The sequence below is a fragment of the Pocillopora verrucosa genome, chromosome 5 (genome assembly GCF_036669915.1).
Source record: "Pocillopora verrucosa isolate sample1 chromosome 5, ASM3666991v2, whole genome shotgun sequence".
Lineage (NCBI taxonomy): Eukaryota > Metazoa > Cnidaria > Anthozoa > Scleractinia > Pocilloporidae > Pocillopora > Pocillopora verrucosa.
In genome coordinates, this window is record NC_089316.1 from 8,499,536 (window position 1) to 8,522,694 (window position 23,159).

At 36.6% G+C, this 23,159-nt stretch overlaps 2 protein-coding genes across 4 annotated transcripts; both read right to left on the reverse strand.

The window, feature by feature from the left end:
* Positions 1-1,795: 1,795 nt before the first annotated feature.
* On the reverse strand, positions 1,796-15,057 carry LOC136280921 (uromodulin-like). 3 transcript variants are annotated; one of them, XM_066166768.1, is made up of 8 exons: positions 14,909-15,057; positions 9,070-9,173; positions 7,732-8,125; positions 7,438-7,587; positions 7,151-7,273; positions 6,291-6,413; positions 5,349-5,468; positions 1,796-3,720 (listed from the first exon to the last, which is right to left on the reverse strand). In XM_066166768.1, exons 3-8 carry the CDS (start codon positions 8,042-8,044, stop codon positions 3,347-3,349), a joined length of 1,203 nt encoding a protein of 400 aa, XP_066022865.1. In that variant the 5' UTR covers positions 8,045-8,125; positions 9,070-9,173; positions 14,909-15,057; the 3' UTR covers positions 1,796-3,346. The 3 variants fall into 3 exon arrangements, with proteins under 3 accessions (XP_066022865.1, XP_066022867.1, XP_066022866.1); XM_066166770.1 differs by lacking the exon at positions 9,070-9,173; XM_066166769.1 differs by lacking the exon at positions 14,909-15,057 and having other exon boundaries at positions 9,070-9,204.
* Positions 15,058-17,452: 2,395 nt separating this feature from the next.
* LOC131799510 (neural cell adhesion molecule L1.1-like) lies at positions 17,453-18,236 on the reverse strand (the record flags this gene model as incomplete). The annotated part of the gene is made up of 2 exons (XM_066166331.1): positions 17,453-17,805; positions 17,999-18,236. Coding segments are annotated over 2 exons (591 nt in total), but the record flags the coding sequence as incomplete, so codon positions are not given.
* Between the last annotated feature and the right edge of the window lie 4,923 nt (positions 18,237-23,159).

Genomic DNA, 23,159 nt, shown 5'->3' on the forward strand with positions numbered 1-23,159 from the left:
ATTTATCTTCAAGGGGTTAAGATCGCAGTAAACTCCCATCAACTTCATTTATGTTTCTTTTCTTTTTCCTTTCTATCAATGCCACAATCGGCAACGGCTGTCTGCGTCTGCACTGGCAGTAACGGATGATGTAGTAACCCCTTTCTTTTCATAACAACCGTGCTCACCCTGAAGGAATAAAGAAATTATTCTCTTTAACCCCGCACTAAACGACGTCGCAAATAATTGATTATCAGCTTTGATGAGCTGTTAAACATGTCGAACCCCTACACAAAACAGGTGCTCTTAAACGGTGAAGTGTATTGTGTTGTCATATTGTAGTAAGTCATCTAGCTGAAGCTGATGACTCAAATTCCGTCAAACCCACATACATCTCACCCCTAATTAAAACCTCTAACTCCTAGCGTAATGCCCGTTTGGGGGTGTTGGGTATTAGATCTCCGGTGTACTCTCCACGTAAGTTGGAGGTATTTTCATATCAAAATAAGGGATTTAACATTGTTTTCTTTTCATTGGGCATAGGTTCGTAGATGAAGAATTTTTCACAAGGTGACCAATTTGTGGAAGAGGCATCTTGCATCCTTAAAGTACAAATTGAAAGAAACCCTCTTTGCTTTTTCAGTGAATTCTGCTGTCCAAGAACTTAAAAAATGAGTGACGAAAGATTAAGAAAATTACGAAAAACATCCTCCCTGATGATGCCGTAGAACGGCGAAAGCTCGGAGTAAATAAAGAAAGAAAGAACCACAGTAGCACTTAAAGGCTTCATTCGATCAATATCCCATTGTTTTGAGAAATACCGCAAATAATTTGCTTATTTCTACTTCAAAAACCTTGGAAATGTGACGAGTGAAATAACAATAGAGATGCACCTGATTAAATAGCAGGACATTTCTTTCTTTGGGCTACGATCATAGTGAGCTAACCCTTTAATACAAAAAGGAAACCTGGCTAATCTTGAGTTTTTTTTTCTTGTAAAATCTCCAATCCTCAATACCTCTGTATGTTTACCAAAAACATGTATTTTCTTTCCGATGAGTTAATACTTGAATAAAGCCTATGCAAAAGTCTCCGAGTTATAAAAGTGTTTTTTTTTCCAAAAAAAATAGCTTGTATATCAGAAGATTATTCTTTATTCTCATTATGGGGGGAACAAGAAGATATTTTACACAGAACCTCATGTTGCGAATTATCTGTCATCACAGTTAATGGTTGCATTTCTAGCTCAAACATCGTCTCCTATATTTGGTAATGGTAACAAATTAGACAAAAAAATCGCGGTTAAAAAGTAGAATTTTCTTTAGAAATTGAGATTCTGTGGCGTAGTATATATATATATTTGGGGAGAACAAACCAGAGTCAAATGAGACCGAGCTGAACTATTTTTATCACTTGGGAACATAAGGCAACAATCTACCCAAAGGAATTATATCTTGCTAGAAATGAAAATGGCAACCGAGCATTCCAAAGTGGTATTCCTTGCAATTCTTAACTATTCAAGAGAGCAATGGTTTTTTCATTTAGTTTTGTATTGGAACCCCCCCCCCTCCCCCCTTCCCTCTCCTTCCCCTTCCCCCTTTGCTTCTTTGCTTGTTTCAAACACTGATAATTAATGAGGCTAGGCAAGAAGCCTTTCCTCTTCTTCAGTTTTTAATTAGGTACCAGTGATAAATGAGAATTAAACTGTAACACCTCTTGTGTTATTGTTTTTGCAAATTGACATATAAACATATACAATATTAGGTAAATTGTTACACAGGGAACTGATGAAGATTAACTCAATCTGCGGAACAGTTTTCAGTTGAGTGCCAAAAGTGACCCGTAACTGTTTTTCTTTCCTCTGTTCTTTCCTTAGCAATCTTGTCAGACAATAAATTTGCCATTTCATGCTGAGCCAGTGAAATGCAAAGTAAAAAAAGTCTTGAATGATCGATTTGTAATCATTGCAACCATTTTGGGCGTCGTTGTAGTCGTTATTATTGACTTTCTTATTTTTTTTTTCTCTTTGGTTCACTGGCTGTAAACATGAGCATTCGAGTATTCTCTTTTACACTCAACTGAAAATAGTCCATCTAGTAGAGAGTTATTTATGCATAGTTATAGAATTTGTTCGTTCAGTAATGATTCTAATAACATAGAATAGATATCTGTTTGTCTACAATTTATGTTGGCCTTTATTTTGTGATCAACCTGGTCCTTGTTGATATTATGTATGTTTCTTTTTTACCTGCAACTAAAAGCACTTAATTTGATGGCATAATTGAACACTTGTGCAGCAGCTTGAAAATCTGACTGCCGTATCAATGATCATGTTAAAAGTGAAGCACGTTACATGTTGAATCCCAGATGTACATGTACCAACAGATCGATTACTATATCCTGTTATTTTGTTAATTAAATTTGCTTCACATTCAGTCTGTGCCTGCCAATAATGTTTAAGACAGAGATGACAGGTTAACTACGTCACATGTTAAAAACCTTATACATGTGTACCTACGGAGCGATTTATCATGATGAGTCCTCTTACTGCGCAACGTAAATTTAGCTTCACATTCAGTCTGTACCACAGTAGCATAAGACACAAACAGGTGAAGGGTGAAGTTTGTAGATGAAGTAGGATCCACAGTTTTAAACAGAATTTGCAAAGTGGGGTCTTAGTGGACGATTACTAAAGCAGACCGTTCTGTGAACTTCATCATCTTCCACTGTAGGATGAGTAGCATCCAACCAGCCTGACCAGTGTCCACCACATCTGTATGCTACCACATGCGTTGTAGGCAATTTTTTGTATTAGGAGTGGGGCTGACATAGGCTGTTTATTTCCTTTTAGCTATGCTGTTTAACTTGATTTCATAAAATTATGAGTTTAATATCAATTTCAATTTTTTTTTCATGAAAATTAGCATGTAACTCCGTTTGCATATGCTTTTAGGTGCTTTTTGAATTATGAAATGCAAGAATTTAACACTTATCACGACTGTATCTATGATCAAAAGGCGTTATTGACCAAGCTTGAGGTCAAGATGGCTCTGTATTCGACCAATACAGAGGATTTGAATTCCATTTGATCGAACAATTTATCTGTTGTTCTTCAATTTATCTATTCTGTACGCATTCTTGATTTTACAGGGATTTTTACCTGGTCCACAAAATAAGCGTTTTTAATTCAACCTTGACGACACTCTTGATACGGCCGGCTAAAATCTGCTAATAATATGATAATAGTGATAATGATAATAATGATCGTAATAGTGAAATAATGACTAGACCACTTCGATTGCCTCAAGGTACCTAAACCTTCAGATCGATTTATTAAAAACTCAATTTTCAAATCTTTGCTTTTTATTCAGTTTGTGGCACAGTAACGTGTGTTGCAAGCAGATGAGGGAGGAAGATTGTAGATGAAGTATGATCCACAGTTTTTAACAGAAATGTTTGTTACGAATTTGCAACCGGAGTGACGATCACTAAAGCAGACCTTTCTGTAAACTTCACCATCTTCCATTGTTGGATGAGCACCATCCAACCACCCTGACCAGTCTGTATCACATTTATATGGTAGCACACGCGTTGTTGGCATTCTTGTACCTGCAGCTCCCACAAAACGATACCATCCATCAGAGAGTTGACTGTCACAAAACGCTGGTCCAGATAGCGGTGTATCGTAATTGCTCCTTCTATTGGCATCACTCAGGTTTTGATAATTATAACAAGGGTCGGCTATTAAAGTAAATAAAAATTGCAAAAGGTTGCAGTATCAATGGTTACATTTTATCGGTGTTAACATTTTTCAAGTCAATCAATTAGGTTCATTTTAAAGAGTAATTTATGTTGCACAACGATGATGCGCAAAGGAACTAAAATGAAGTGATACTGATAGGATTATAAAGAGTTATGTTTTCTCTTGCTGTAATCGTCCATCAAAGCCTGAATTGTCTGTACCTCAACTGGATGCTACCAAATGCGTTTAAGATATTTTTGATCCTCAGCTCCCACACAACAATACCAGCCCAGAGGTATTCGGTAGTTACATGATAATTTCCCAGGAGTGTGTAATAACTTTCTGCTCTATAGCATCAGCCAATTATTATAATCATAACGCGAATTGGCTTGCGAAAGTCAAATAAGTTTAGGAGATGAACTTTGTTCGTTTGTCTCACGATAGAGTCACTTTTGATGCAGATCGCGACGTTTCGAATGGAATACTGCCAGTCTTCATAAGGCGATGAGGTCGATTGTTTACATATCGCTATTTGTAGCACGTTGGTTCGCTGCTACTGTTGCATTTCGATCCTCATTATTATTCCGGTTGTTAGATGGTGTTGTAGGGGGCACCCCACCCCCACTAAGTCACTTGGTCACGTGATCTGCGACCACGAGGTCGAGAGAAAAACCGAAATCGAAGAGAAGATATTAAAAGTTGTTTCATCGTGTTCAGTGTTTTAATCTTTCTAAATTCGGTTGGACTTCGACAACAGCACTAACAGTGTTAACACCTTTGCTTACGATTTGTCGGCGTACCTAGCCAATATCCTGTCCCCTCGACAGGCAAGTCAGACTACTCGGTTATCAATTCTACGCACTTCTTGTCAACCATCAGCCACAAGAAAGTGCATGATAACGAGGTCATGATATCTTTTGACGTAGAATCTTTGTTCACAAACGTACCGATCGAAAGTGCAGTTCAAGCCGCATTACGAAAACAAGAGAACGACAGCGATCTTGCTACCCGCACAAACTTAACACCTACACAAACTGCCGACCTCTTAAATTATTTCCAACAATTATAACGGGTCGATTAATGAACAGCAAGACGGAGCAGCTATGGGAAGCCCCGTTTCTGTGGTTATAGCTACCATCTACAAGGAGGAATTTGAGGAACAAGCAATAACAAATGCGACTTGCAAACCTAAGATCTGGAAACGATATGTAGATGACACTTTCTCGTCTTAGACCGAGAAGATATTTATTTTCAACTTCTTCACCTAAATATATCTTAAGCGTCAACGAAAACGTAGCACCATGGAAAATCACTTACATATTGATCCTGTGCACGAGGTTCGGAGCCGAACGAGCGATTTTAATTTAATGTTTTTGTCAATCATTGTTATAAGGTCAATTGTAAAGCAGAATAACAATGCATCAGTCACCAGCATTGTTCTTTTAAAAGCCAGGAACATTACCTAAGGGGTCCTAACCATGAGAAACGGCTGCTAATATAAAATCAAAGCGAATTATGAGTAATAAATTATCTTATTTTCTTACAACGCAGCTAAATGGTGTGACGCGGTGGTCGAACGTGTCATGCAAGATCATTCTAAATATCGTAGGAAAGGGATTAAATTCACCTGTGCAGTTCTGTCCATTTCCAGTATATCCAGGGTGGCAGTCACAATGATAGGATCCGTTGGTGTTCATACATGTAGCATCTACGTGACAAGAGTGATTTCCTTTACACTCGTCAACATCTGTAAAATCATAAACATAAAAAAACTGTCATTGGGAAAACGTTGCCGAGCGTAAGCTTAGATGCCTTAGTCTTGTTGTCTTGTGTTTGTAGACGCAAGCACCACATATTACCAATCACCAGATTTTTTCTCGGTTCTCCCAAGTTCAAATATGTTGTTCTGTCCTGTAAGCTTAATCCATCAAGCCAATTGAGGTTTTTAACCACTGCATAATTATTTGATACAATTTTGTCATTGTTACCATTGTCTTCAGGCCTACATTCATCTCTTTTTTATGCAATGTATGCTGTAAAAAAAAAGTCTTGCAAAGACGATAGTGCTTTTCTTTTTAATGGGAATGGTTACAAAAGAAACGCATCAAGTACCCGTGCAGTTTTTTCCATTACCAGTACATCCAGCATGACATTGACATACATATGATCCAAGGCTGTTTATGCATGTAGCATTCACGTTACTAGAGTGATTTCTTTTACACTCGTCGATATCGTGCCGTTCTTACTATTCACTCTAAAATGACCGAAGTTTGGTCGAAACTTCATGAAAAACTATTTTGCTGCTAAAATGCGCTCAAAGACTCTTACTTTCTTAGTTGTAACTGCCCGAAATGTATTATAAAAAAATAGAATAAAGGTTTTTGATTTACGAAATAGATACTGGAGATGGCAGCGATATCCACGGGAATAAGCATGGCTTACTTGTGAAAAATAATTCTATTGGATGCTAGAGCTAATCTAACGAGGCGTGCAAATGCAGGGCTATTTGCTTTGTCGTAGAGAAGTAACGGAAATGCGCTAAAGTTCATATGCTAATCTAATAATGTACCTTGGCATGACTCTCCGTTCCCAGCATATCCCTCCTTACAGTTACAAAGGTAAGAGCCTTTGGTGTTGGTGCAATTTGCATTCTCATCACAAGCATGATCTCCATTGCTGCATTCATCGATATCTAGAAGTATATGTGATGTAGAAAAGGAAATTAAATAGAAAGAAAAAAAATGGGCAGAAGAAAAATTAGGCTCAAATATTACTCAGCTGTCACCGAACTATTACTCTTTCACTAAGTAAATACTGTGCATGTAATAAAAAAAATGGAAGCTACATTTCCCACTTCTATGAACAATTTGTTGCTCAGATGCTTAAGTTATTCTTAACACTTGATCGATCCTTAAATTTATCATTCTTTACAACTGCAGTTGCGCGAGGAACAGAAGTATATTCTTATGCAGTGATCAGCCAATTCTATGAACTTTAAAGAATTGGAAATTCCAGTAATAATCCATCCATGCAGTGCAGTATGAGAGCCATCGGTATTAGTGCACTTTGCATTCACGTCACAAACATGGATTTTCTCGCTGCATTAATCGATATATGTAAACAAAAGTGTTTGTAATGATGATGATCAAAGTGATGATGACGATGACTTTTTTAGGTTTGTATCGTATTAATGTCACTCAAAAACATATTTCCATAAGACAGCGTTATACATGTTTCCTTTTGCCTTCGATGCAAGTGTGTGATATAACCTTGATGTATTCCTGCATTCATCAACTACGTCAACACTATAAATTTGCTTTAATCTGTAGCTGAACTCAGCATCATGAGAAGACCTCACATAGCGGTGAGCTAAAACAGTTGATGGAGAAACACATTCATGGTCATCTTGGATGACGAAATTAAGTGTACCTGAACATGAGTGTCCATCGCCAGTGTATCCCGCTTTACAAGTGCATTTGTAAGAAACGTACGTATTAGTGCAGTTTGCATTCACATCGCAGTCACTGATGTTATATTTACATTCATCCATATCTAGAAATAAGAATAAAGGCAAAGAATAAAGTAAAAGGAAGTGAATAGGGTATCCACGCTAGAACTGATATTAACCAAACAAATATTAGTGATAAAAATAAAAATAACATTAATGTAATTTGTGGTATAAAATTAAGTTAACTCGTAAAAAAAATGAGACCTACCCCCGCTAGCCATATCACAATTAATCAATATTGCCTTCCCAGTTCCTGCTGGATCCAGCCAGTACTTGCCGCTGATGGTGTTTTTACCTTCACTCGCCTTTATTTCGAGACAGGATATCGCCGGTAACTCAGGAATAGAACCCAAAGGAGCTGCAGTAAAAATAAAAATTTTGTTTTCGTCCTATTCTTATTTCTTCAATATAGGTGAGAGGAAACGAGATTGGCAAAGTATAGAGAAAAACTAGCGAAACACTAAAATCAGCGAGACACATATATAGACTTCTGACTTCTTACCTCTGCCGTTCAATCGCCTGATGTAAAACCACCCAGGCGCTGAAAGGAAATTCTCTGGTCTCGCCTCCTTGGTGCGGTTATTTAGTTCACATATTTGGTATTTTAGATTGTAGTTATAACTTTGGCACGCGATCTCTAGTCCACATTTGACATCGCAAAGGTGAGGAGTCGCCACTGACCATCTTTTAAAGACAGAGCGTTTGAGAGCCATTCCTTGTATGTTTACTTCTGTCCTGCATTGATCATTAGCTGTGACAAATTCCATGGTAGAAGCGAGGAAAAGGAATCTCAAATTTCGGAATAGCCAATACATACCTCTTCGCTTTTATTGAATTTGAAAATATCGAGGATCAATCCCCAAATGATGTTATATTCCTGCCTGACGACAGTCTACCTTTAAGGGGAAAAAAAGAGGTGTCTTTCAAAAAAAAACTTTAGACATAACAATCATAGTATATGCAAATTTTGATTAAAATTTGTTGCCTGAAAATTCACCAAAACTGTTTTATACAAACGAAACCTCCAAGCGTCTATCAATCTCAATATATTTATTATACTTGAAATCTCGTAAAAACTAAAATACAATGAGCGAAACGAAAGTTATTAACACACGATTCAAGCTAATCGAAATGTCCTAGATTCGAGTACGCGGGGCGTGCACACAGAGAGATCTAAAAGGCATGTCCTATGGGAAACAAAACTGACTTTCATTGTATACGTTTTGGTATCTAAAAACCAAGATATCCGTTCTATTCTAACTCTAGTATTTCGACTCTATCTTTAACGTTAAACAAGTCCGAACTCTTCACATGATTTCAGTACAGTTTACACGACTTTCTAAGTTGTTCTCTAGAGGTAAAAAATCATCTTGTCAGTTATTTCTTTGAATGCAATTTGTTTTTAATTTTTTATTTTCATTTTTTTTTATTCAGTTCCGATCGAGAAAGCAAATATAATAAGGTTGGAATCTTATTCATAAACACAACAGACTTTTTCTTTCCCAGTTGGATGTAGTCTCATTCCTTTATCAGTTTAGAGTTACGCCCTGAAAGAGGACTGAAAAGCTTTTGAAATGATTGTTTTATCAATATTTGTCATTTTGCAGCTACATGCATGTGCCAAGCTGTGATAAACAATTTAGGGTGCGTTGGTAAAAGATGAGAGCTGGCTCATTTGAAGTCCTGAAAACAATATTTTGCACCGTGTGTTCGAGCGTAAACGCTTTGAATTTTATAATTAATATATCAATACAGGGAGAAAGCCCGTTTCATTATCTTTGTATCATCATAGAGAACAACATTTTTTATCATATTAATGATAACAGAGAATGTCACTTACCCTGAAAAGGAATAACGGATGCGAAACACGCAGTTATCCCTTAGAGCCCTCGCACTCACCAACGTCAAAGAGACTTGATTATCAGCTCTCAAAATATTTTGAGCCTAAAAGATATATAATTTACCTCTTCTCAAAAACAAGTGCCCTCAGACATTTCAGAATGATGTGTTGAAATAATTAAGAAAAGCCCTCCAGAAATAAAATCCGCACTTTACGTCAAATCGTTGCCAAAAAGCTTGGTTTCTTTATGCATAGCATTTGTGCATTGAAACTTGAGTCCGAGATAAGTCCGAGATAAAATTGTTTTAAATATGGTTCCATGACCAAAAATTATGAATTTGAAATATTGATGCATTAAGGACATTTATTTTTTATCAGTTTAGAGAATGGAAATTGCCCGAACCCCCTTGAGAGGTTTCTATTGTAGGAAAGGCGCCTCGTGGACGCAAATTACAACCGACTGAGAACATCTGTGCGGCTTGAAGATAATTAAGTCCTGAAGATTCTACTTCTCAAAGCAGAAACGAAGTACAATCGGTCAAGCAATTTGAACGTTATTCTCTTGTTATTTATTTCAAATCACCTTTATCTCAACTCAGTTATCAACAATTAAGTGAAAAGTTGTCTCCAATCATTTATCCAAAGTTACCCACATGATTCCGTCCTTGTCGTATGCTTTCTTTCATCAAAATATTATAACTATGATTACGATACCGATTGTTTGCTTTAAGCCAATGCATAACAATTAACATGAAAAAAGAACTTCATAATTTCTATTTTGGCTCCTCGCAAGCAATGAATTCAACAAAATTCAGGCTCGAAGTTAAAGTTAATCTGTTTGCGATGTTAGTCAACCAATGGCGAAGATACTTATATCATTAATTTGAAAATCAAATTTTATCGGTGTAAATTATTAGCTTTAGGCTAAATTGGTAAATTTTGACTTCAAACTTGCGAAAGCTAATTTAAAATCAGCTCTTAGGAGTATTTTGATAACGTATCCCTCTCGTTTTTCTATTATCCATTTCCTAACTAAAGACACTCATCCATAAGTTAAGGAAAATTTAATTAACACTGAGGAACGTAAAATTGTCTATTTCATTTGTGCACTGTTGTATAATTTTAGACTGGGGACTTAATGATTTGTGATGCAGTTCATTTATTCATAGTAAACAAGATTCCATTATTCGAGAACGACGTACAAACTTGACTGCAGAGATGAAGCTACAATTCGAATTTAAGTTCAGGGTCAGGCCAAGTAATTTGCAGAAAAAGTCTACGGAAATGCAACAAAATGTTTAAATAACAGAACATTTTTAATTACTCACCACTCAGATATGCACGAACAATTCGGTGACCGTGAAGTTCATTTAAGTTACTGACGCTGCAAATGTGACAGGTTCCTTTTTGTCATCCAACGTGTTCAAGTTCTTTTATCCTTTCTTTCCTTAAATTTATGATGTAGGTTGCTCGCAAATTATACCACTTAAGAATTTCTCGTGTGTCTTTCAACCCTTTATCAACACAATATGATATAATATCGTATGGTTTGTTTTAAAATGAAAGACATAACACGGGTCCTACAAGCTATCAGTGACCATATTTGAATACAAAACTTGTATTCTAATAAAGACTAGCTTTAATTTTTTTTCTGGGTTGCTTGTTTGTTGTTTTTTTTTTACGCGGGGTTGCTCAATCTTTTTAACATCGTTTAAGTGTAACATGCAACGAAGGGAGAATTTTGAACAAAATTTTATTTGAAATGAATAAATTGAGTTAGAATTGTGTCATCCTAAAAACGTCTAGTCCTAGAGAATCTTGTGCAAGAGTCACTATTTTTTAACTCTTTAACATTTGTGGAGACGTCAGGTGTGTTAATTTAAATAGACAGAAGTGACTTCTCAGCCTAAAGCAAAGTCACATTACTTTGACCTGCAGGGCTCAAAGTAATGCTTAAGACAATCTCTGGTCATAGAGTGTCCACTGATTGGCGATTCACCTCTATAATAACAATAACCGTAAGATATCAAAGAAAAGGTGTGCAGTAGGAAAATGTAGCAGTATTTTAAGGTATTTTCATTCCGTCGGTTTGGGAGAGAGGAAGTTTGAAACAATTTGCGCATGCCAATCTCAATGGTCGTGGACTAAACTGAACTGGACAGAAAACTGAGCCGAACCCCTCTAAAGAACACAGCCCAATTCTCTCAGTAACTTCCTTTTACGGTTGAGTGAACAAGTATACGATTTAGGAAAGACGTTTAACTATTTCTATGGCCATTCCTGAGATACTGTAGCCCGCTTATTGGGTATTTTGCTGTGTATGGTCTCTTCTCACTGTCAATATCAACGAAACCTCCAAGCTAGCGCCTATCAATCTCAATATATTTATTACATTTGAAATCTCGTAAAAAAGACAAAGAGCAAAAATAAGGCTATTGACATACGATATAAGCTAATCGAAATGTCCCAGACTCGAGCACGCGGGGCGTGCACACAAATGGATCTTAAAAACACACATATCCTAAGGGAAACAAAACTGCCTTTGATTGTACACGTTTCGGTATCTAAAAGCAAAGATAAACCAGATAACATACGTCTCTCCCAATTCTATTACTCTGGTATTTCGACGATCCTTCGATCTCTCTTCTACTCTAAACTTACTTGCAAATAACATGTGTCTCGTTGACCAAATGAAGCATAATGCCGACAATCCGTAGGCATGTCATACAAAACAAAAGAGTATCGAAAGTTACGCAATCACAACTCAAGATGGCCTTCGTTACACTCTTCATTCACTGCTTAAAGGAATTCCTATTCCGACTCGCGAAAATAATCCATATTTTATATCATGAGCACGTAATTTACTTGATGCTCAGTAGGGTGCCAATTTAATGACAAGTACGAATTTTAAGCACATTTATAAGTTTTGTAGATTATCTGAGTTTTGCAAGCCGTTTTCAGCTTTTATGGTATCTTGACTTTAATATGCTGATCCGGTATTACCATAGCAGAGGGAAAAAGAAAGATAAAAGCGAATATGGCTTTTCCGAATTAGCTAACTCAACCTAGTTGCTGCTGTTTGTCCAAATTTTTCGTGAAGCAATTATGTCTAAGTGTGTATGTTTCCCCATTATTCAACAAAAGGTTTCAATGATCAAAAAGTTTCAATGATCAAAAGTGTCAAATAGATCCAAACAGTAAAACTCAACCTTGTTATAAATGATCCTCCTTCAATGCCATTTTGTCATAAAATCAGTTTATTACCTAAGCGAATCCATGTCCAATTTACGAAAGCACACCCTATTTCATATTATCGAGTACAAAAGTTACATAACACTCGATAAGATGCCAGTTTGAATGGCCACAAAGAATATATAGCACACTTTTGAGTTATATTAGATAATTGGAGATTCGTGAGCCGTTTTAAGCTTTCATTTGAAGGACGGTAAAAATTTTCCATGCTGATCAAATGTTACTGACGGAGAGGGGAAAGAAGAAAGGTAAAATCGGGAATGGCTTTACAAATCGGCAGACTCAAACCAAGTTGCTGTCTATCTACATTTTTCACACAGTTGTGTATGTGTGTGTGTGCGTTTGCGTGCGTGCGTGTGTGTGTGTGTGTGTGTTTTTTTGTTTCTACTTATTAACAAAACAGTTCAGTACTCAAAAGTGGGAAATAGGTCCAAACAGTAAACTACGCCCTATAATATGTATTGCTTCCCAAGAGACTATCAATCGAAATTCTCTTTTCGTCCCTCAGTGCCGCTTGTTCAACAAACTAGTTAATTTTTTTTTCTCTTTGCGCGGTCCGTAATTTCCTATCTCTGCCCACTGGCAACGGTAACGCTTGCGTGAGTCGCCGAGTACATCTCTACGTTCATTGCCATTTTTCATAAATATATCTCGTTTTTTCCGGCTGGGCAGTAATTTTAAGCAAAGACGTCAGTCACTACCTCAAGCCGATAAATAATTTATTAATCCTCTCTTTCCACTCTCTCAAATCCCTTTGGTTGACAGAAAAGAAATTGGAAATGAATTTGTATAAGCAAAAGTGTAATTAAATTGGTTGACTAGCGGCCTAAAACCGTCTGCAATTAATTTTAATCCTTCACAAAAAATACCTAGGTATTTGATTACAATCGAATTAATCGATAGAATTTTCATTCATTTAATATCTGAATTATCTCAAACAACTTGCTCGTATTGAAAGGGCGAGCGAAGTTTTCAGGTCTACTACAAAAACGCTTCTCATTCGAATTTAGTTTTCGTGGAGGAAAGATCAGTACACCCGCCATTGAACAAACAAACGAGCAAACTCTTACAACTTCAAAATGAAACATTTGAATTTACTCACTATTACTTTCCTTGCCATTTTCTTATTGAATAATGGTAAATCTTAGTACATTAATTAATCTTCGATGAGTGTGAATGATACTTTCCGTAAATTGAAAAAGACCTTTTCGCGACAGCCTTGCCAAACTAGTTCCGTTGTTTTTTTAAAAAGTGTAATTGCATTTTTTTTTCTTATGCACCTAATTGAAAGGTGTCAAATTTTGACAAGTACTTGTAAAAAAGATGCGTCAAAGTTTGTTGGAAGCCTTTTAAACCACTTATACCATTAGGCAAATGAAGATGGCTCGGTGAAGTAGCTCTCTTTAATTTGCATTACCTCTTTTTAAGTTACTGGAAGATCTTGCTCTAATTACAGCCCCAAATCATTCAGTTTCTTTTGGAAAGAATTTCGCTAGGTTTAAGAGAAAAAATAAAAATTTTATTCACCAGCCTAGGTCAGTCCGTATAAGGAAAAAGTGTGCCCGAGTTCATGAGTCCAATGCGGACCTCCAAGCTGGCGAATAACATATATTTTTTACTTATATGAACTCCTCGTCCGATTCGCGAAATCACTTCCTGTAACGGAGTAAGGCAAACGCTGACATTAATCGATTCTAACTATGCTGCGTCGCAGAAATGACTTATATGAACGAAACCTCCAAGCGTCTATCAATCTCAATATATTTATCATACTCGAAATCTCGCAAAAACTAAAATACAATGAGCAAAAATAAAGTTATTACCACACAGTTTAAGCTAATCGAAATGTCCCAGACTCGGGCACGCGGATGGATCGAAAAGTATATCCTACGGAAAACAAAATTGCCTCTAATTGTACACGTGTCGGTATCTGAAAAACCAAAATAAATGAGATAACAAACGTCTTTCCCCGTTCTATTACTCTAGTATTTTGACTCCATCTTTAACGATAAACACGGCAGAGCTCTGCACATGATTTCCGTACCGTTTACATGACTCTCTAAGTTGTTCTTTAGAGGTAAAAAGTCGTCTTGTCAATTATTTGTTTGGATGTAGTTTGTTTTTAGATTTTTGGTTTCATTTTTGCTATTCAGTTCCATTCGAGAAAGCAAATATAATAAGGTTGGAATCTTATTCATAAACGCAACAGACTTATTCTTTCCTAGTTGGATGTGGTCTCATTCCTATATCAGTTTAGAGTTGCGTCCTGAAAGAGGACTGAAAAACCTTTGAAATGATTGTTTTATCAATATTTGTCATTTTGCAGCTACATGTATGTGCCAAGCTGTGATGAATAATTTAGGGTGCGTTGGTAAAAGATGAGAGCTGGCTCATTTGAAGTCCTCAATAAAATATTTTCCACCATATTTTTGGGCGTAAACGCTTGGAATTTTATATTTAATGTATCAATAGACGGAGAAAGCACGTTCGATTATCTTTGAATTAGCATAGAGAACAAAATTTTTTTCTTATATCAACGATAATAGATGATAAACACGCAATTATCCCTTAGAACCCCCGCACTCACCAACGTCAAGGAGACTTGATTATCAGCTCTCACAATCTTTTAAGCCTAAAAGATATATAATTCGCCTCTGCTCAATAACGAGTGCCCTCAAACATTTCAGAATGATGTGTAGAAATAATTAAGAAAAGCCCTCCAGAAATAAGATCGGCACTTTGCGTCAAATCGTTGCCAAGAAGCTTGGTTTCTTAATGCATAGCCTCTGTGCATTGAAACTTGAGTCCGAGATAAGTCCTTGATAAAATTGTTTTAACTATGGTTTCGTGACCAAATATTATGAATTTGACACGTTGATGCATTAAGGACATCAATTTTTTATCAGCTTAGAGAATGGGAATTGCCCGAACCTCCTTATGAGGTTTCTATTGTAGGAAAGGCGCCTCGTGGACGCAAATTACAACCGACTGAGAACACGTGTGCGGCTTGAAGATAATTAAGTCCTGAAGATCCCAGTTCTCAAAGCAGAAACGAAGTACAATCGGTCAAGCAATTTAAAACTTATTCTCTTACTATTTATTTCAAATCACCTTTATCTCAACTCAGTTATCAACAATGGAGTGAAGAGTTGTCTCCAATCACTTATCCAAAGTTACCCTCATGATTCCGTCCTTGTCCAAACTTACATGAACGCTCTCAATTTTTTACTTCTTATAGCCTGAAAGACTACTCCAGCCTTCTGCACATACAGAATAAAGCAAGTACCCGCACGACATTTGGTACATTTTTTTTTTTCATTCGATCCCTTTCAAGGCACCGCAAAACCTCAAAACCGCGGAGAGAAAGTAGAAACGAAGGAGAATTCGACCATCATCGTGTTAAAACAAATACACAGGCCTTCTATGGATAGCAATCATGGGTGATATTTGAAACCTAAATCCTAAAATTGATGGTCTGGTCTGTTGCAAAGCAGCCGTAGTTAGTTAAAAATTTTCCAAAACCTATTTTGAGATTTAAGCAAATTAAACTTACTCTACGCAACTCTGGAGCTGATAAATATAAGAAATGCGGTCCTCAATCACCTGATTGTTACCGAGTTAAAAATGCTTTCTTTCATCAACTATGATTACGATACCGATTGTTTGCTTTAAGCCATTGTATAATAACTAACATGAAAAAAGAACATCATCATTTCTATTCTGGCTCCTCGCAAGCAATGGATTTAACAAAATTCAGGCCCGAAGTTAAAGTTAATCTGTTTGCGATGTTCGCCAACCAATGGCAAAGATACTTTTATAATTAATTTGAAAATGAAATTTTATCGGTATAAATTATTAGCTTTTAGGCTAAATTGGTAAATTTTGACTTCAAACTTACGAAAGCTAATTTAAATCAGCTCTTAGGAGTGTTTTGATAACGTATCCCTCTCGTTTTTCCATTGTCCATTGCCTAACTAAAGACACTCGTGCATAAGTTAAGGAAAATTTAATTAACATTAATTGACAAATTATCTATTCCATTTGTGCACTGTTGTATAATTTTAGACTGGGGACTTCGAGTTAATATTGATGATTTATGATGCAGTTCATTTATTCATAGTAAACAAGATTCCATTATTCGAGAACGACATACAAACTTGAGTGCAGAGATGAAGCTACAATTCGAATTTAAGTTCAGCATCAGGCCAAATAAATTGCAGAAAAAGTCTCCGGAAATGCAACAAAATGTTTAAATAACAGAACATTTTTAATTAATTGCCACTCAGATATGCACGAAGAATTCGGCGACTGTGAAGTTCATTTAAGTTAATGACGCTGCAAATGTGACAGGTTCTTTTTTGTCATCTGATGTGTTCAAGTTCTTTTATCCTTTCGTTCCTTAAATTTATGATGAACGTTGCTCGCAAATCATACCACCTAAGAATTTCTGGTGTGTCTTCCAACCCTTTATCATCACAATATGGTTTCGTATGGTTTGTTTTAAAATGAAAGACAGAACAGGGGTCCTACAAGCTATCAATGACCATATTTGAATACAAAACTTGTTTTCTAATAAGGAATCGCTTTAATTTTTTTCTGGGTTGCTTTTTTTATTGTTTTTTTGTTTTTTTGTTTTTTCTTTTCTTTTTTTCGCGGGGTTGCTCAATCTTTTAACATCGATTAAGTGTTACATGCAACGAAGGGAAAATTTTAAACAAAATTTTATTTGAAATGACTAAATTGAGTTAGAATTGTGTCGTCCTAAAAACTTCGAGTCCTAGAGAGTCACCTTTTTTAACCCACTAACATTTGTGAAGACGTCAGGTGTGTTAATTTTGATAGACAGAAACGACTTCTCAGCCTAGAGCAAAGTCACTCTCATTTGACCTACAGGGCTCAAAGTAATGCTTAAGACAATCTCTGGCCATAGAGTGCCCACTGATTGGCGATTCACCTCTACAATAACAATAACCGTAACATATCAAAGAAAAGGTGTGCGGGTACAAAGGTATTTTCATTCCGTCGGTTTGGGAGAGGGGAAAGAAAATCCACATGTTTGCAACAATTTGCGCATGTCGATCTTAATGGTCGTGGACTATATCGAACTGGACAGAAAACTGAGGCGAGCTCTTTAAAGAACACAACTCAATTCTCTCAGTAACTTCCTTTTACGGTTACGTGAACAAGAATACGATTTATATATACCCAAACTTGTGTTGGCTTTCGCTGTCACATTCTTTTCATTATAGAATTTGCACTTATAGATTGCAACGTCCCTTGGCTGGAACCCACGAATAACAAGTTCACTCGTGATCAGATTGTGCTCATGAAATACCGCTGTAGAATAAATACGTTTTCCATCCCTGAGCCACTTAACTCGAGGTAACGGTGCTCCACCAGCGGAGCAGTTCAGCTTCACTGTATCGCCAACATTCTGAACATAAATTTCATTGGGAGGACTGAAAACCATGTTGGGATTCACTAAAAGGAAAGATACCAACCGTTAGAGTGCTAAGAAACAAACTGTCACGTTTAATAAGCGACATCGAGGACATTTTTGTCATAACGGTGGTAGAAGTAGTTTTAGTTTTTTCGTCGTTGTGTCCTCGTCCTTCTTTTCTTTTAAGCGAGATGTCATTTCTGTCGTGCTGATCAGTAACGTCTGCCAACTTTCCTACATCTTTAACAATGACCCATGTTACAGCCATGACACTCCCCAATTTATTGGTTCCTTGACACACATAAGCACCGTCATCGTCTTTTGTCGTGTTCCTAATTATAAGCCAGTTGTAATCAATAACATGCCTGTTGAGGGGAAGTTGATTGAGGGATCTTGTCCATGTGATTGCAGGAGTGGGATAGCCAAATATGTCACATTTGATAATAGCGTCCCATGTTTTATAAGCGGTGACAGATTATTCCGGTTTCGCTTTAAATCTTGTTGGAACTGCAAAACAAAAGAATAAGAGGAAGAAATCATAAACTGAGATCTACAATATATCATGACAAAAACCATGGAAGTATTCGACTATTTTGTGGGCAAACAAGAAATTTTAAAATATTGGCACCTTCAACAGTGACTTTCACTGATAATTCAATTCTACCCAACAAATTCTCTGCTGTACAGGTGTAAGTTCCACGATCCTCGAACATAGTTTCCTTTATTTCAAAATTGCGTTCCTTAAACTGCCTTCTCACGTCTTTTATCGGGTATCCATTCTTTTACCATGTAATTACTGGCGGGGGAAACCCACCCGCTTCACAAGGTAATCTCCCATTTTGCTTCTCCTTGACTGTCCAGGAAGATGGAGGCTTTGTGATGAAGTGTGGTAATTCTTAAATTAAAACAGAACTTATTATCGTTAAAGCATTCATTTTGCAATTTGGAGACTGAATTTGCTATCATTATGGCATTTTTTTGCATTTTAGAGACTGAATTTGCTATCATTATGGTAATCATTTTGCAATTTTAAGACTAAATTTCCTACTGTAATGGCATTCATTTTGCAATCAAGCGACAAAATGTATTATCATTGTGGCAATTATTTTGCATTTTAAAGACTGAATTTGCTATCATTAATTATAGCATTAATTTTGCAATTTAGAGACTGAATTTACCATGATTATGGTACTAATTTTATAATTCAAAAAATCAATTGCTGTTATTTTGACATTCATTTTGCAATTTTGAGACTGAACAGGCCATATAATGTCTCCGATTATAAAAAAATAGGAGAGACTGAGAGCATTAATTGATTTTCACTCTTCTACCCGTATAAACAGCCAATCGTTACAGTTCTTCGACCGCATGTGGAGCAGAGTCGATAAATGTCATAAGCTTCGGCTTGTAATTTACAACGATCGAGTTTACAGTTAACACCAAATCGACAGCATCTTGGAATACAAATGTCATAATCATGATAAATGACGAAGAGAACATATACTAAATATCAAACAAACAAAACACGAAGTAATGAAAACATTGAAATATCACGTTCCAGTCTAGAAATTTCCAATTGTTATTTATATTTTGCAAGTTGAGAAAGTATCCATTGTCATAGAGAATCTAGTCATTACCTAAGGAACCTCTATGCTAATGTGGTTTTGATAATCCCGGTGGTCCTGGTGGTCCCGGTGCTCCTGGTGGTTCTCTAGTGCCCTGCTTCCCTCGCCGACCAGCGATGCCCTTAGATCCCTTCTTTCTCCTCTTCCCATTTTTCCAGGAGGCCCCCGTGGTCCTTCCGGGCCTCTAGGGCCAGACGTTCCTGGTGAACCACGAGCCCCTGGGGCACCGGGTACCCCAGGAGGACCAGGTGGACCTTGGGGTACTCCACGACCTGATGAGATGTTAAAAAAGACATTCATTCATTCATTCAAAGACATTCTAACAGAGGTACATAAATGTAGATCCCAGAGAAGAAGAATCCCTCACCAATCTCTGCCTGAAATAAACGAGTGAATTACTCACGGATGGTTACTGGTTTCTAATTTCAAATCTCTTAACCAGGCTTTTCCGTTACCAGATTTGAAGAAAAGTGTAAAAACAAACGTGAAACGAAGGAATGTTGCTTTTGGAAGAGCTTATGACAAGTGAACTAAGTCATTAATTCTTATTAGTTACACTCAAACCGTTCCTAATAAGTTCATCATTTTTACTGGTGGACTTCTCCCGCAGTTAAGTCTTTCAGGTGATGCCAGCAAAAAGAGACATCATATGTCCAACTGGCACGGACTGCCAGGTTAGTGCTGCGATTCCACCCACGTGATTCCATTAGTCTGTCTTTTACCTTCTAATTATAACTAAAAAGCTGTATGTCCCAAAACGACATAAAAAAATTAGTAGTTTTCAAATAACCGCATTGTTTGGAATAGCTATTAGAAACAAGAGTGGCACAGCAAGACACTCAGTATGTGCTAACTCCTAATTATCGAGGCAGGAAGACAAACACCAGTTCGTAATCTCAATCAAAATGCCCGAAAGGTCTCACAGTAAGAAGCACTGCGGATCCTGAGAGCAAGCGTGCGGTGACGTTGGCATTTTTTTACTAGATGGTTATATTGCAGTATCAAAGTTCCATTTTTATGGCATCTTAACTACACTCCACAGTTACGCCGTACACTGACGAATTTACGTTGGGTTTTGTTTCATCTATATAATATTGACATTAAAAGTGAGTAAAACGAGTAGTATCAAGATCGAACAAGGATTGATTCGGACGTCAACCGACGGGGTGTGTCTAGTTAAGTATCAGAGCTCCCAGCTTACATATTATGGGATGTAATCTTTTTTACTTTGATGGCATAGTTGGCAAACCTCTTACAAAAAAAAATGCGTGCAGATGTTAAATCAAAGTTTTTCTGACTAAGGTACCCAAATCCATCTTTTTCTCTAACTGAGGGAGATTCGAGGTAATTCAACTTAGGTGTGCAAAAATATATCAAGATGCTTGACGTACAAAATTTTGTGTTTGAAATGTTATCTGACACTTGTAGGAGTAAAATTTAATTCCGCTCGTTTCAATTATGAATTTCCACATCCGTTTTTTGTTTGTTGGTTGGTTTTATTTTTGACCGATAATGAAATAAGGTTAAATGATGAGATTTCAAATGATGCTTCATATGTAACCCAGCTATAGCGAGAGCAAATCAGGTTGGCCCTTCCATACACACGAAGTTGCAAATTTTTGGTTTAGCTTAAATCCTTCCTATCCCCTATTTCAAAGGCGAACTTCTACATGTAAAATATGACAGTTACGAATAACGAGTAAGATCGGTGACTAACGAGATAGACACTAACAATTTTGCTAACACATGTACATATCCTCATCAATAATTCTTTAAAATTTCTGTAAAATTTGTCTCTGAACAGGCATGTGGAAGTAATCGACGGATGTATCCCTGAGACTAGAGGTGATGAACTTCTGGGTCATTCCATAATGTTTTCCAATGCAGCGCTGCTGGATGTATGACGGATTTAGAAAAAGAACTCAACTTGATATCTGGAAAAAAGTCAAATCATTCGTGATTGCTTGCCGAGAATCAAAGGAACGTGGGGAGAACGGTTTCTTCTCAAACTCCACTGCGTAATCCGGCACTTGGTGAGGATTACTGTTACATCCATTTACATTTAAACATAAATTTCCGTACCTCAATTATTTTTAGCACAATGTCAAGTTGTCGAAAGGACTTCGGGGCTAGAAATCAAGCTAATTGACGAAACATATCTCATTAACCCCAAATACAAATGAGGAAAATTTTTAACGAACAAAATGCTTTGCTAAATGATTGATTGAAACATCATAGAAAAACAAAACAAACCAAAACGATTAAGGTCGGATTCAATACCTTCTAAATTTCATTAACTCTCTAAAATTGGAATTCAAGTAATCGTTTCTTAGAGTGACAGGTATAGAAATTTATCGTTACCACTGATTACAGTTAAAAGTATATTTTTCTACCATTCCCAAAGACTTAACATGGTATCATCTAAAAACTCCTCGTACCTTTATCCCCAAATTGGGAAGTATAGATAAACTAGACATTTAAGTCGTATTTTGATGGGTGAGAGAAATGTTGATCTATGTCTTCTTCTTCCTTTTCTTCTTCTTCTTCTTCTCCTTCTTCTTCTTTTTCTTCTTCTACTTCTTCTTCTTCTTCCTCTTTTTCTTCTTCTTTTTCTTCTTCTACTTCTTCTTCCTCTTTTTCTTCTCCTTTTTCTTCTTCTTTTCTTCTTCTTTTTCTTCTTCTACTTCTTCTTCCTCTTTTTCTTCTCCTTTTTCTTCTTCCTCTTATTCTTCTCCTTTTCTTCTTCTTCTTCTTCCTCTTTTTCTTCTCCATTTTCTTCTTATTCTTCTTCCTCTTCTTTCTTCCTCTTTTTCTTCTTCTTCTTCCTCTTTTTCCTCTTTTTCTTCTCCATTTTCTTCTTCCTCTTCTTCCTCCTCCTCTTCTTCCTCTTTTTCCTCTTTTTCTTCTCCATTTTCCTCTCATTCTTCTTCCTCTTCTTTCTTTTTCTTTTTCTTCTTCTTCTTCCTCTTCTTCCTCTTTTTCTTCTCCTTTTTCTTTTTTTCTACTTCTTTTCTTCATCTTTTTATCGTGGGGTCTGGCTCAAGTGCTAGGCCCCGGATGAACTCGTCACTTTTTATTATTATTAAAATTTGTTTTTTTCGGCGCGGCTTTGCTCGGCAGTCATCTTTTGCATTTTTTTCACGGTTGAAAAAATAGTATCCATAGCTTCAAGTACATTGATACGGTTCTTAAGGTCTACAAGGAGACTGTCACGGTCAAAGGAAACAGTTGTAAGTATCATATTTGTTTGTTTCGTTCTACATTTGTTTTGTGTAATTCTACTCAAATAATTCGGCACTGCGACTACCGTGCGCTGTAATCCATTGCGGTCCTAGTTTTTTTTTTTTTTTTTTTTTTTTTTTTTTTTTTTTGTAGCGATTTGTTTTTCGTTACCGCACTGTGATGAGCATATGCATTACCACAAAGTGTACTTTATACTGTGTATTGCATATGGATAGAATCTGATCCCATCAGTATCTGGGCAACTGCCCACCTACCCCTCCCCTAACCCAACATTAACCCTAACTTGTCATCAATTGATTGTTGTTGGGGGAGGAGAGGGGTAAGTGGGCAGTTGCCCAGATACTGATATTGATCCAAATTTGTGCCAAATGACTCGGTGATTAAAAGAAAATTGTCATTCTGCACTTTGACTTTTTGCTAAGTTGCAGTAAAGCTAGTATTGCAACCACAATTATTATCATTATTATAATTGCTAATGTTGTTAATATTATTGTTACAACTTTCATTATCATCTCTCTGCCTTATTCAGA

Coding starts and splice junctions, on each gene's coding strand:
- LOC136280921 (XM_066166770.1), bottom strand. CDS start 8,044: ATGTATTGGCTATTCCGAAATTTGAGATTCCTTTTCCTCGCTTCTACC. Junction 7,274..7,437: donor TTGTGATATGGCTAGCGGGG/GTAGGTCTCATT, acceptor TCTTATTTCTAG/ATATGGATGAATGTAAATAT. Junction 3,721..5,348: donor AAATGGACAGAACTGCACAG/GTGAATTTAATC, acceptor TTACTTTAATAG/CCGACCCTTGTTATAATTAT.